The 14,904-nt window shown below is 37.4% G+C and overlaps 1 protein-coding gene across 4 annotated transcripts in view; it reads left to right on the top strand.

Annotated features, from left to right (window-relative positions):
- Positions 1 to 14,904, top strand: part of MYO16 (myosin XVI) — a 371,250-nt gene that overhangs the window by 294,988 nt on the left and 61,358 nt on the right. For all 4 annotated transcript variants that reach the window (XM_017737061.1, XM_008635875.2, XM_017737062.1 and 1 more), the window contains exon 28: positions 12,997 to 13,099. In XM_017737061.1, coding sequence (XP_017592550.1) covers positions 12,997 to 13,099 — 103 coding nt within the window. The remainder of the gene's footprint in view (positions 1 to 12,996; positions 13,100 to 14,904) is intronic.

The following is a 14,904-nucleotide window of genomic DNA, read 5'->3' as shown; positions in this document are numbered from 1 at the left end:
TGTCTTGTTTATGTTTGTAAATCATATGTGTGACTCATCATTGTATATCTGAACTCCCTTTGTCCAGAAGCATTTTGGTGTTCACTTTTTTCTCTTTCTTTCCCCTCTCCCTTTTTTTCCTCTTGAAAGAAGGGAAGTTATAATGTTTTATAATACATCATTTTTGAGTTTAAAAAGTCAGCAGAACATTTCAGAGTCTCATGAGCAAGTTATTCAGGGCATCAGTGAGAATGATGTACAGAGCAGATTGCAAAGTGATGGGTCATCATCACACTGGCCCTTTCAGCTTTATTGTCTGCTATGCAGTATCAGTAATCTCATACAGCACTACATTGATACGTGCCATGATACCTTAAATCTCTGCAAGGAGAGCAAGAAGTAATTTGACTGGTGCTACAAAAGCAGTATTTCATTAAAGTAGATGTAATGATATCAATTTATATCAAATGGCAGTCTTGCCTTTGTGTAGTTTGTTGCTTCAGACCTAGAGCTGGAAGTGATATTTCTGATGGAGGGTAATCGTTTTTGTTTGTCTTTCTTTCAGAATGCAAGCAAAGGTGAGTAAATGAAGTATTTTAAAGTCATCAGTTTTGAGAGCACTTTAAATGCAAATTCATAAACCTGGTAATGACTAACTTCCCGTGAGGAATGAAGGTCATGCTTGAAGTTTAAAACTGTGATTTTAAAAATGGCTGCATCCTTGGCAATTTTGGTAATTACTATAGAATCATAGAATGGTTTGGATTGGAAGGGACCTTAAAGATCATGTTGCTCCAAACCACCTGCCATGGGCACCTTCCACTAGACAAGGTTGCTCAGAGCCACATCCAACCTGGCCTTGGACGCTTCCAGGGAAAAGGCATCTGCAACTTCTCTGGGCAATCTGTTCCAGTGCCTTTCCAATCCCACAGCAAAGAATTTCATCCTAATCTCTAATTTAAACCTGCCTTCTTTCAGTTTAAAGCCATTCCCCCTTGTGCTATCCTTACCTGCCCCTGTCAAAAGTCCTTCTCTGGCTTTCCTGTAGGCCAGCTTTAGGTACTGGGAGGCCACAGTAAGGTCATTCCAGAGCCTTTTCCTCTCCAGGGTGAACAGCCCCAGCTCCCTCAGCCTGTTTTCATAGAATAGGTGTTCCAGCCCTCTAACTATCTTCATGGCCCTCCTTGGGACTTGCTCCAACAGGTCAATGCCCTTCTCGTTCTGAGGACTCCAGAGCTGGACACAGCACTCCAGATGGGAAATCACAAGGGCAGAGTAGAGGGCAGGATCAACTCCCTTGACCTGCTGGTCACATTTTTTTTTGATGCAGCCCAGGATACCACTGGCTTTCTGGACTTCTGCACATTGCTGGTTCATGTTCAGCCTCTCATCCACCAGCACCCCCAATAAAGCACTTGGATAAAGAAGTGTCATTGGTTAACCCCAGCTGGCATGTCAACCCCACATGGCTACTAGCTCATTCCTTCCTCAGCAGGGTGGGGGAGAGAACTAGGAGAGAAGTTAGAAAACTCATAGTTTAAAATAAATATAATTGAATAGAGAAGACAAGAAATGAAAAATAAAGAATTCATTCTCTACTTCTGATTGGCAGACAGGTGTTCAGCTGTCTCCAGGAAGGTATTTCATCATGTGTACTGGGGACTTGGGAAGGCAAACACCATCACTCTGAATGTCTCCTCTTGTAGACAAGGACGTTAAAGACAATGGTTAGTTCTTAGGCTTAGCCTAGATAGATGTTGAAGTTGCAAAAAGTATGCTTAGGTAGATAGATAAGTTTAAGCTTAATAATGAGATATTGTGTGTTATTATATAAGGCATAACAAATTACTATTGTGTACAATAGATGTACATGCTTTATTAAGGATTCGTTAAGACAGATGTCTGTAACTTTTAGAGGCATGCTATTGGCTAAAAAGCTTTTAAGAATGCTTTGCAACCAGGAAGTTTTCAGATGTCTCGGATGCGTGAGCCCGGTACCATCTCTTGTGAGACTGATGCTGAAATAAAATAATAAAAGGCTCCTGGAACACTTGTCTAAGCCCCCCATCCCGTTTGTCAGAGATCGCCGACACCCTCTTCCTTTTTCTAGCCCCAGCTTTTATTTTATCTTTTCCTTTTACCAACCTTTCTGATAGGGGAACCCAGTTTAGGATCATTTACAGCACTCAGAATTACTCTAAATTAGTAATCCCTCATGAAATCTTACTGATAGGGGTTGATGATACTGTAAGAGATGACCAGAACCCAGAATGCTCTGACATTCTCCCTGACAAGCCTGCAATTGGAGTAAATCACCCTGGGGAATTGCTGAGATGTAACTAGATATTTGGGACTGTCTTAGAGGCTACAGACCGTTTCAAATCTACTTGCACAATGTGATAGCGTAGTGGGGGTTACCAGGCTACTCATTTTATGGAAAAATGAAATAGCTCTTTCCACATAGTCTGACTGTAGATAGACTATTCTGGCTTATCCCCTTTGGAGTTGTTTCTTTGTATGCATTTGGCTTGTTTGCTCCATTATCCCTGATAGGTCCTTTTTGATATTTTAAAAACAAAAAATGCGTAACAAAACTTCATATGCCAATGTCTAATTAACCAGGACTTAATTTATAGGGTATAAAAAAAAGTGGTCGCTTTTAGGATGGGATTAATCTGACTTGTTTTAGGTTTATCCATTTTTGCATGTATTTCACAGACTCAGTGTAGCTCCATTCTATGGCAAGGGAAAGAATTAATGCTTTGTAACAGGCACTAAAAAATCAGAGAACATTTTGGAGATGAGACAGATGCAGTTTTTGAAGCTATACCATGGTATCATCAGTTTTCTAGCCCACAGAATTAGTATTGTAAATACAAAATATCAGTCCTTATGTTACACGTCACAGAGTTTGGACTGTGAGGATGATAAAGCTGCTGCTGTTTTTGGGGCTTACTGACAGTGCACAAATGACTGACTACAAGAGAAAATGGTTTCTCTTTGGACTGGAGTTTTCAGTGGAAGGCCAGACACCTGACTTTATTTAGAAGGCATCTAGTTGTATTTTGAAGGCAAAAATAAATATCAGCATTGTTTGCTGGGCATCTTGAGAATGTTATGTTGCAACCCTCATTCGCTAAAACAATTAAAAACGTGTGTAAATGTGTGTAAACTATTGAAGTCAGTTGAATTATTCATGTCTGTCATACACTTAGCAGTTCAACAAATTGACAAGAAAAGGGGTCCCTTGAGCAGGAGGATGTAATTAGGTCATTAAATAGCCAGATACAGGGAACTAAAGATGACATGGTCAGTTAAGTCTGATGGTGCCTTACTTTCAAATGTTTGGTGTGCAATCTAAATAATCTTACATATATTACATGTAGTATAGAATGCACAGAACTTAGTGAAGCTTCTTGCAGAGTCTATTGTTTTGTGCAATAGAGAATGTCCTGGCTTTTAGGTTGTTTCAGTGAGAATCTCAAGGTATTGTTCTCCCTCCGCTTTTAAGTGCATACAACTATATTAATTTCCTTAGGCAATCATAAATCTATTGGGCACACACATGCATAATTCTGGCTGAACTGTTTCAGCAGTTCTTGTGGTTTTCTTTACTTTAAGATCTGTAAAATTTTAAAATGTTTGTTTCATTTCTAGATTTAAGTGCCACCCTTGGTACCTCTGGTTTCCACTAGCACTTGACATTTCTTATCCCTCAGATTTAACTGTTTATTAGATCACTAAATAACCCTTAATAATAATAATATAATCCTTATAATACAATAATATTATAATCCTTATGAAAGTCTACACATGTTTTAAATCTGTGAATTTTAAAGCTTGTGCTATTTCTAAACATGGAGAAATGTTTTCACAAGGTACTAAAATACCTACCACAGCACTGGATTTAATCTAAAAGCATGGATTATAAAAGTAGATAGAATTATATTTGTGTGCAAATAAGCATAATGAAAGTTCTTGACCCATATCTCACAAGCTGACTGAGTTCCATGTGCCTATAACAAGCAGCTAATAACTTCATTTCAGAACCTTAAGGTTCCAGTGAAAATCATTACTGAGTACTTCATAATTTGCTGACATTACATAATGACAAAGATAATGGACATAGATTTATGTGTGGTAGTAAGAAGTTCAGTTAAATTCTTGCCATAGAAATAAATGCGTTAAAATATTATCAACTACTAATATTTTCACTAATCCTTGATACCTTGAAACTCTTCTAAGGAAATGCTTGTTAGAATTATTGACCTCTTAGTACAAACAGCATATATTTAAAATAAATATTTTAAAGAAGTAAGTATGCAACACATTCGTTTATGCCAGTGGCACTATGCAGGAACTTTGATTTATCAGACTAAAGTGCAAATTCTTGCATAGATTAATTTTACTGTCTAATATTTAAATAATTCCTTGTTATTTATTGCTTAATTAAATATAACTGCGTGCTTTCAGTGCTTAGAAAAATATTAGTTGCTCTTGAGTGCTGCTTTTTTATGTTCATAGGATTTGTATAGGTCATAGGAATTGTATAGATGCAGTCCAGCTGCCTCAGACTCAAAAACAACTGTGGCCCTCCTGCTGTTTCTTCTTTCCATGGCTCTGCAGCTGTTAAATTCTTTCCACTCAACTCAGATATCCATGGCACCCTTTTTCTCCTTATCCATATCTTGATATTCTTTACAACCATTCAATCTTCAGCAGAAGCACCTGGAATGACTCTTCCTAAAGCTAGATTTCCTAGTCAGGCTGAATAATAATAGGCAGCTAATACTGGTGATATCTGAGAGCAAACACAAAATCTTACGCAAGCATGCACGTAAAATCCTCCTATGCATCTTAATCACTGGACCTTACTTTGCTTTTTTGTTTAGACCAATGTGGCATTAATTTATCATCTGTTTTAGCAGAATTATTCCAACTGTACTCCACTCTAAATGAGAGCAGAATCTGGTCCACTCTTGGCACAGTATGCAAGGGGGACGACCTTAGCCTATCTTGAAAAATGTTGCTTTTGTACAGTTGTCTAGCCATTAAACAATCCAGAGCCAGGAGAATCCCTGTTACCCAGACTGATAGTACTCACAGGGTTCAGAGGCACAAGGGAAGCTCCCACAGAAGAGAGTAGAAGTAGAGATGATCTCACAGAGAAGCTATTTTGCTGTATGGTTTAAAAAGGTCCAAAAATCCTTCCCCATAATCCCAATAAACGTTGTCTAAGCAACTAGTGAGTATTGTGGGAAGGGCTTTATGTGTTCCCATTCCTCTTTGACTAAGTACCAGTTGCACAGGAGAAAAAAAAACCAAAAGGAATGAAGAAATAAAGCATTATCTAGGTGGAACAGCAAATCTAATCCTATTTCTCTTTAATATCACAATTTCCATTTGACTTTGGTTTTACTTTCTTCTTCTGCAATATACATCTATCTCGGTATATTTCCCAGTGAGCTGGGCAGTGCTTGTTTGGCAAACACTGAGCCACTGAAGTAGCAATCTCACCAGGAGACCAAGTGGGAATGCTGTACAAGCCCACCTTGGTGTTTCAATTGAAGGACTTTTGATTTCGATGCCCTATTATCACATGGCTGTGTCTGTAGAGAAAGAAAATGAGCTTCATTGGACACTAGTCCTACAGCACCTCTGTGTTAAACAGAATCAAATTATCAGGTTAACAAAGAAATTTAAATTTATTCTATAGTCCATATCTTCTGTGTACAGTGAAGCATCTTATGACCCCATGTGCATGTTGGTGGAGTGCCCAAGCATGATGAGGTAGTTAGCTGTGGAAAAGACCTACCTATCAAGAGCTAAATGGAGGTGTTTGCTGAGGTAGAATCAGATGTATATGTCTGTAGATGTTAAGAGCTGCTTGTTTGCTCAATGCTAGCCTATTTCTGAGATAATGTGTTATTTTTTGCCAATTTTTAAAGTAAATATGTTTTACATTGCTTTATCAATATGGAATGGGAATGTCAGCTTTAAGTAAGGTGGTGCAAAAAGTATTGTAATGCAAATCTTTAGCAGATGTTATGAATTCATATTTTTTATTTGCGTAGTTGAATCCACTAATCCCAAGAGCTGAACTATAATTTATATTCTACTCACTATTCTGCTGCCACATTGTCTGAGATGAGGAAGCCTCTGCTTAATTACAGGAAGTATATGAATAAATATTCCAGGATTAAGACATGCATATCTTCATTACTTCTCTTCAGAAACTGAAATTCAGATCTAGAAAAGATTGGGGGTCACGAAGTCTAATGAAAAAAACCCATAAAACTCAGGAAAAAATAATTCTTCCAATTCATTTATCATCTATCATAAGGAACTATCTTTGTATGAGAAATTTGTCTTACTTTTTATTCAGTCTAAATTAAAACATCCCAAATGGCCGCTTCAGCAAAGGTATTTTGATCCAGTGGATTTCACAGTCATGACCCTCCCTCAAAAGTCTGTACTGAGCTCTGCATTGGCCCAGTGGCTGACTCACATTCGAGTCATTGTAAAATTTTGTTCTGGAGATTTTCTGAGTATTTTTCTAGTTTTATTTCTTAGTCCTGAATTTTGCTCTTTTATTTCAGTTACATGCCATTTATTGTCCCTCTAAGTATATTCTCCTTTTTCCACAGACACATTAAAGCACACTATATATTCTCCTATGCTCCCTTATATAGAAAGTGAATTTTCAATTGTTGAAGTAAATAATCAGTAAATTTTACCAGAAAAAAAATCCAGCAGTGTATATAAAAATATGTTAAATCTATGATAACTGGTCAGTTTGCTGTAAGATCACTTTTAGCATTATTACTTTGCAGATTTCTTCCTGGCAGGAAATGTTTATGTGCCAGATTAACTCAGAAAGAATAAAACTGCTTGCAGTCTTTCCAAAATTTCTGTAATTTATTTTTTCTCCCTTAATTCTTACTGGTCTGCACATCTATTCATTCCAGACTGTGTTGCTTGATATCAATTAAGATATTAAAAAAAATAATTCTTGTATGGTAGGCAGGTAATTTGAAGTTTTGGTTCCTTGCCATATATACTTACTCATTGTCTCAGGTACACTGCACTTCATGCTCACATTTTCAACATTCTGAATTATTTCTGTAATTCTGTATGAAGCAGTCTTGGTACAAAATTTTTCATAAAAAGTTGAACCTTTAGTCTTCTTATACTGTATTTTTTTGCTCCTATAAAATAAGCCCCAAATGCAGTCTATCTGATGTAATCTGTCATTTCTAAAAGCATCTTTTTCTCTCCACATCCAAAGATTTCTCTCAAAAATTTTGAATACCTGCTTTGTTTGTTAATATTTATGATCTATATTGAGATATTTATGTCATATATATTGTAAGGAGATTGAAAGAATCACTTTTGTTTTCTTGGAAACTACAATAATCTATTTCCTCTTTCCTAATTATCTGGAATTTCCCATGTTCCTCATATTTCAAAAATAATTAGGTTGTTCCTTCAAGAAAAAAAAAAGAATATAACAGAGGGAAGTGGAATGAATTAATATGTATCCTTTGTATAAAGGTTACATTAACCAAAATTCCATCCTATTCTTTGCTACTGACTGCTTTTATAAGTTTTCTACTGAAAATTTTTCAGACATACTTTTATTTTTTACTTAAAAAAAAATTAGATATCTCTCTTCAGTAGATAGGCTCTCTAGATGTTTCAGGTCTTGCTTGACAGACTTTTCAAATATAAACCTTACCTAAGCCACTCTTCCCATCCTCCCCAAATCCAAACAAACAAAACTAAAAATCCTGAGTTATAAGTACATAGTGAAAAGTTTGGCAAACAAAGTGCATTTCTTTAACATACTTCAGATATCAACAATTACTGATTGTCAAAGAAAGAGAAAAGTAAGTATAGAAAGGGAAAAAAATTTACCAAGACAGCACAACCTGAACATTTATGATGGCAATTTTTGCATCTCTCCTAGCAGAAATATGCAACACAATTTAATTTTGATTGCTGACTTTTATTCACTACATTTTGAATAGATCTTACTAAATCATACCAGTTTATCTTGGCAAACAGAGTACATTGTAGCAAGGAAAAGAAAGAGAAAATGAAACTATAACATAATGAATTACACTGACAGGAGTTTCACTCATTTTTCCTTACGTAAGTTGTGTTTGGATATTTAAAACTTAAAACAACATAACTTAGCACTCTTTTAAAGCAGTTACCTGCCAGCCATATGTGATTTTTATTTTTTAAGCAACAAGACGTGGAAAGACGGAATTGCCTGCAGGCAAGATTTGACTTGTGGTGTTAGAAACTATCCTCTTATTGAGGACATTGGATTGTAGTCATTAGCTACCTCGAACTACTATTTTTGGTGTTTCTTTCTTAATTAGGCAAGAGAGAGACCTGAGAAAAAGAATAGCAAAACCAAAAAAACAACAAAATAGCTCTGTGGCTTCAGTTCAAAGACATCTTTTATTAAGCTATTGATTTGGAGCTGCTTGTTTTTGTGCCCTTTGTACTTGCCGTGTTTCTTCCTTTAATGTCTTCTATCACGTTGTGCTATTGAAATTGAGTGAGTTGTGTTTATTCCAATGCTTAAAGATTTGCTGTGCATACAGAACTGGGAGTACAGCCCTACAGCCCATTTGTGCACACTCCATGTAAATCAAATAGCGTGCTGAGCCTTAGAATATTGCTGTGGGTTACTGTGCCATAACCTGCACTGCGGAATATTTTGTCTTGGGGAAAAACAGCCTGCTGGATCTTGTCAGCTGTGCACTTAGGGAAGTGAGGGAGAAAATGATTAGATAACATCCTTATCTGTGAAGACCCAAGAGAACCGAGTTTTCCATATTCACAAGCTATTGGCAGCAGTATCTACTCCAAACAAACAAAAAATCTCCCTGATAGAGCACATCATTCAAAAGCAAAGGAAGAGAGGTCAGAGCACATTTCTGCAACACCAGAGAATCCTGGCCAGTCTGTACATGCTCACAGTGTGAGCCTGTCTAGCCAGAATGTCTTTCTTCTGTTTATGTCTGTGAAAATGACAAGTTAGGACAAGGAGGGTGCTGAGGGAAAAAGCTGGGGAAAATGCATCTTCTCTCACACTGATGTCATGTGGATGGGCACTGGAGAGACCCCCCTTCACCCTGATAGTAGTGTTCACTGTCTCAGCTTGTAACTAGAAGAGGTTTTGCATTTGCTTCTTAATCAACACTACATTAGTCTTTACTTGTCAGTGGAGTGGTGTTGATTCAAATTAATCCTTTAGGTCTCCCTGTTTTGTATTTTATTTTGGATCCCTTAGTGAATGAGTTGTTCTGGCTAGCCATGAAATACTGTGCTTTTTTAGCTTCCTGGATATGAAGGAGATTCATTTTGTCTAATATTAGCTGTCTGGGCTGGAGACAAGAGCACCATTATACTCAGCAGAAAGACATGATGGTCTTACAGTGCACCTTTCATCTGACCTATTGTAAACATCAATACTACAGTAAGGAATATGACACCAGAATACTCTATTCTACTGAACCTTAAGAAAGTCTAGACAAGTAACTTGTTGATCTAAGCTTAGCTGAAATGTATTTCACAGGATTAAATACTTTTTTTAGCAAGGTAGAACCAAGTATGTTTTCCAGATTCCTCAGGATCCTCTCTAAAGCCTTACAAATACACTCTGCATTATCTACTGGGGGCAAAATGTGTGACCTGTCAGGTGGGAGGAAGTCTTGTACTTAATTGGGTTTGTTCATTCGCGTCAGAGTGAGCTAAGACTGGGAGTGGTAGGGGAAGAATTCTCTGAAAGGGAAAGTTTCAAAGACTCTCCAGATTGCATTTCTCCAGAAGCAAGCCCCATTCTTGCAAGTAATTCAAGTTTATCTATACGAGCCTGCACCATAATTTCAGTATTCTTATAACTAATTTCTGTGATAGCATAAATTCTGAAAAATAAGTTCTTTTGTTATTCCTGAGAATGATTAAATTTAAGATGATATTAAAGTATTGTGTCTACATGGAAACACAAGGTCAAACCACAAAAAAGTATCTGATACCCAAAAGAAGGGTCATTTTGCATTTTGATAATAATGTCACACTTAAAAGTTTTTTATTTCTTTCTTTATATCTTAGTTCATTGTCAGTTTAAAGAAAAAATTTTTAGTATTTTCACTCATTTAAAACTAAGTACAGAAGAAATCATATAAGCTTATGGTAAGACCACCACTTCTGTCCAGGACAAATTTGGGCTGCCACCAGCAGGTGTAGTCAGCTTATTCCCATTCATTCAGGAACTTCCATTAATTCCCTGGCATTGACACAGGTATATGCACAACTGGAGTGGCAGTCAAATCAGGCAACCATTGTGGCTGAAAAATAGCTGCAAACTTTGTGTTGTTCTTACCCTTATACAAGATGAAAATGGTTGATCGCAGATGATAACACAAAACCTAAAGGAACTTTTTCATTCTGGGTGCTTAGCCAGTAGATTTGAGCCAGAGTGACAAGACAAATAAGGAAGCTCTCTTAGACCCTCTGTTAGTTACTCTGCAGGATGAGTAGCTCAGTTAGACAAATAGGCATAGGGGTAAGCTTCCCCTCTGTCACTCAGAATGAATGCATCCAGTCTGGACTTCTCCTCTGAGTCCACCTGTGGCCAGTGGAGAAAGGTACCTCCAGAGGGCAATGTCCTCTCATTTTATCAAAACTATCTAGCATGCACAGAACAGGTCACTTCGTGGAAATACCTGTCTTCACAGACTGTATGAAGAACAAGGTGACTAACTCAGGCTTGGAGCACAGTTTTTTAGTGTCTAACATAGGCAAAATTAGATCATCTTCCAAATGTCCTGCTGTGTTCACAGAGGAAGTTTATGGCAGAGTTAAATTTCCATAGTTACCTCTTTCTCTACTACCACAACCATTAGCCCATCCTCTTTTTCTAAGGTAGAGCTTGCTTTAACAGATAGAAGGGGATTGTGAACTCTGATTAGACTTCCAGGGTAATGTGGTGGAATTTCAGAAACTTTAAAAGCTGGAAGAAAACAGTGGATCATTTTTGTCTGGCCTCCTGTATAATACAGATTGTAAGGAGTGTTTGGCTATCCTTGGATCCTGTCATTTGGATGTCTTTAAAGAAAACTTGAGTCAAACTTAGAATTTCAACCTCTTAAATTTTAATTTGGCTTTGTTTCAGGAGAGAAATATGTTTCTTTGGGTTTCTGCTATGAGGGAGTTTCAGGCTGACCACTTTTGCAGTTACTTCTTCATGCATTATGAGTCAATGCTTAATCATCTTTGTTTCAGTCAGCAGTTGCTCAGCTTTCCAGCAGTTGTCTCTCTTAACATCTCTGATCACCCATGATTTCTAAGAAAACCCTGTTGACACAAGTATGGAGACAAGGTGACCCCAGCCTTAATAGAAGTCTATAAAACAAATGTCTTTGTGACCTTACAGCTAGTGGAATATTGGGAAAGTGCTATCCCCAGTTTTCTAATGCTAATCTGGAGTGTGAGACTAAATAAAAGGATCTGTGGTGAAGTTTTGGACCCTTCTTACCAGCATTCCTCCAAACAATTCCTGGGCACAATTTGGGAGCCAGGACAGTCTAGTGATCAGTCAAAGAAGGCAGCTTAGATGTGGCTACACTCTGTTGGAAGGGGACAGACTTTAATAGAACAAAGCAGATTACATAATACTAACTGCATAAGTAAATCACCAGGCTAGGGTTTTGCCAGATGGTTCCTATGCCAGAGAAACAGTCCCTCTCACTTTTCATTTACTAGTATAGATTTAGCCATGGAGTCCTCAGCAGGACTGCTACCAGACAAGAGAATCTTTCCAGGCTGCAGGAGCTGAGATACTCAAGCATCCTTGCAGCTGCATGAAACTGGAAGTCTAGGTGAAATTCGGTCCTAGAGCAGCTTACCTGCAGATGTTGCTCCAGAGTTGCCACAGCTTCTGGGAAAAGTGAGGTCCCTGGAGTCATTCCAGTACTGCAGCTTTGCCCACCATGGTGTGTGCGAGGGGCCCCGAGACAGCACAGTTTTGGGTTCCAGCAGAGCTGTAGGTGAATTCAGCTGTTAAATAAGTAAATAAATAAATAAATAAAATGTCAGGAAATGTAATTATCGCACAAACTTGAAAACTTAAGGCTTTCACTGGGAGTTTAATCAAAAGTGACATATTTGCAAAGTGTGTCCTTACCAAAGCCTGGCTTTTTCTAACGAAAAAGTATTCTGACTCATTACATGAAGTCAGATCTAGACAGAGGAATACCTCCAAGAAAGTATAGTAATAATATGTAGCATTAAGATGTATAAAATTCATCCATTTCCTTAGTAATACATTACAGTAAATTTAATAAGTCCACAGTTAAAATTTGAATTTTGTACTTTATTGGACTTTGTATTACTTCCTTCCTTGATACTTTTATCTGGTGCATCATAGAGCCCTTTTATATCTAGCATTTTCTGTCTTTGAAGGTACTCAATGCTATAATCAAGTCTCCTCTTGAACTTCTCTCCAGTAGTGTAAACTGATCAAGTTCCTGGAAGTCTCTTTGCTACATGACTTTTGTTCACAATGAAAATTTATTTCAGAGGGATGAAAATCATTTTTTGTCAATGTCACTTTCTTATGAATTACTCCTTAGGAGGCATAAGTTGTATGACACATACTGAAAACATATCTTCCTCCCTTCAATGACCCAATGTAGTCCCAATGATCTTGACTGGGGAGGCTTTTCATTCCTTCAGCATTGATTTTCAGTGAGGCATCCAAAGAACTGGCAGGAAGCAAATTTCAGTTTTAGGCATCACTTGTTATTAACCAAGGTCATGTCTAATAATATACAAGACTTAGAGTGATTTGCCTTCTTGTTTTCTTCACCCTGATTAGAATTCCAAGCTTCCAGTTTGGATATCAAAGATTTGAGAGTCAAAGGAAAACTGTCAATTTCTACAAAGATGTCAACCAGGCCAACATTAGAGTAACTCTACTTCTGCTGATTTTTCTAGGTATAAAGATTTGGCTGATACAGCAGCAGGAGAGAAGAAGAAATTGTCTGCCAAGGAGAAATGTCGTCTTGTTCTTCAGCAGTGTAAATTACAAGGCTGGCAGGTTTGTGATCTACAAAGCAATTAAAATATCATTCTTTAAACAAGTTAGCTGAGTCATTTCCATTGGTGGCAAGCCACCAGATCCTTTGCAGCAGTGTATTCTTTTGACATTTAATATATGCTTGGCTATATTATCAAACTGATTTTCAGAATTTTATGAGTAGCTGTGATCTTTGTGTCAAAAAATCAGTGTATTTTTGTGGGAAGGAAAATATTTCAATTAACTGTGCACACCATGTAAATTTTTATCCAGATTTTTGAAGGTATTTGGCATATACATTTTAGCAGTTGAATGGTTCCTGAATAACCCTACATATTTGATTTCTTTAAAATCCTATGCTAAATGCTCTACTGTTGTAACAGGGCAGACTCTAAGCAACTAATTAGGATTTCCCAGGTAGTCAGTGCATTTGTAGGTGCCAGCATGCTGATCCACAGATACACCAAAGAACCTGAGGTTGCTGTACATCAAGTGAAGTTGTTTGGGTTTTTTTTTAAAAAAAAGTACTTAGACCTGAGGTTGCTGTACATCAAGTGAAGTTGTTTTTTTTAAAAAAAAGTTTTTTTTAAAAAAAAGTACTTACAAGTACCTGGAGATGAGAGTACCTCTCACCTTTAGAACTTATGTGGGGATACAAGCTTGACACTGGACAAAAGCTGTTCAACAGTAACTGCATAGTGTGCTGCAGTTACAAAATACAGGGCAGGATGCCTATCAAGTTTATTTCCCCTGGAGCCAAGAACCATTGTTAGAGCACCAAAAAACAAAAAGTTGGTCATCAGTGAAAGCCTAGAACTCAAGACCAGTGATTGTGTAGTGATAGGCATTTGAAAACAAGCCTTAAACCTTGGAAGACAAAAACATTAAAAGGAAATTGTAAAAGAGAATCCTTCCATCATGCAGAGGACCGAAGCTTGTGATCTCAAACAGATTTTAGAAGTTCTGACTCCAGAATCTCATTAACTCCAGGAGAAGTCAGGTGTGCGAAACTACAGCAGTGCATAATGTGTTATCCCTCAGACCAGAAAGGAACAAACCTCTTCAGAGACACTGATAAGTTAAATGGAATGGGAGGGTTTGGGGGTGAGAGTTGTACCATTGTCACTCAGTGACTAAGAAGCACATGACAACAGACTAAGCTAAAAGGAACCAAGTTTGAAAAATGAATGACCTTCTCCATACACCTTTTTCAAGCCACAGAGAGGTATAAAAGAACAAATTGAAAGAGGAATAGCATGGAAGAAAATTTAAGAGGAAAATTCATTCTAAGTCAAATTTCTTAAATGCCCAGTGAGTACCAGCTTGGTAGCAACCTATTTTGTATAGGTGGTACAAAACCACATACCCAACTATCAGCAGTAGTGACTAATGTCTGTGTCACATAATCTCTCTCTCAATTATCTTTTTGATTCATTTGACTAATCGTGAAAGTTGAACTTTAAATAACAATCTAAATGAAGACGCTTACACAATCTGCATTTGTCATGGGTGCTCTCCTGTATGCTTTTACAGCAGAGAACTCTGAAAAAAGGAAGAAAACATTTAAAAGGTAGAAAGAGGGAGGAGGAAAGGAAAGGAAAGGCAAGGAAAGGAAAGGAAAGGAAAAGAAAGGAAAGGAAAGGAAAGGAAAAGAAAGGAAAGGAAAGGAAAGGAAAAGAAAGGAAAGGAAAGGAAAGGAAAAGAAAGGAAAGGAAAGGAAAGGAAAAGAAAGGAAAGGAAAGGAAAGGAAAAGAAAGGAAAGGAAAGGAAAGGAAAAGAAAGGAAAGGAAAGGAAAGGAAAAGAAAGGAAAGGAAAGGAAAGGAAA

The sequence above is a fragment of the Corvus brachyrhynchos genome, unplaced genomic scaffold (assembly GCF_000691975.1).
Source record: "Corvus brachyrhynchos isolate BGI_N302 unplaced genomic scaffold, ASM69197v1 scaffold83, whole genome shotgun sequence".
Taxonomy (NCBI): Eukaryota; Metazoa; Chordata; class Aves; order Passeriformes; family Corvidae; genus Corvus; species Corvus brachyrhynchos.
The sequence above is the reverse complement of the archived record's forward strand: the minus strand, read 5'-3'. Positions and strand labels throughout refer to the sequence as shown.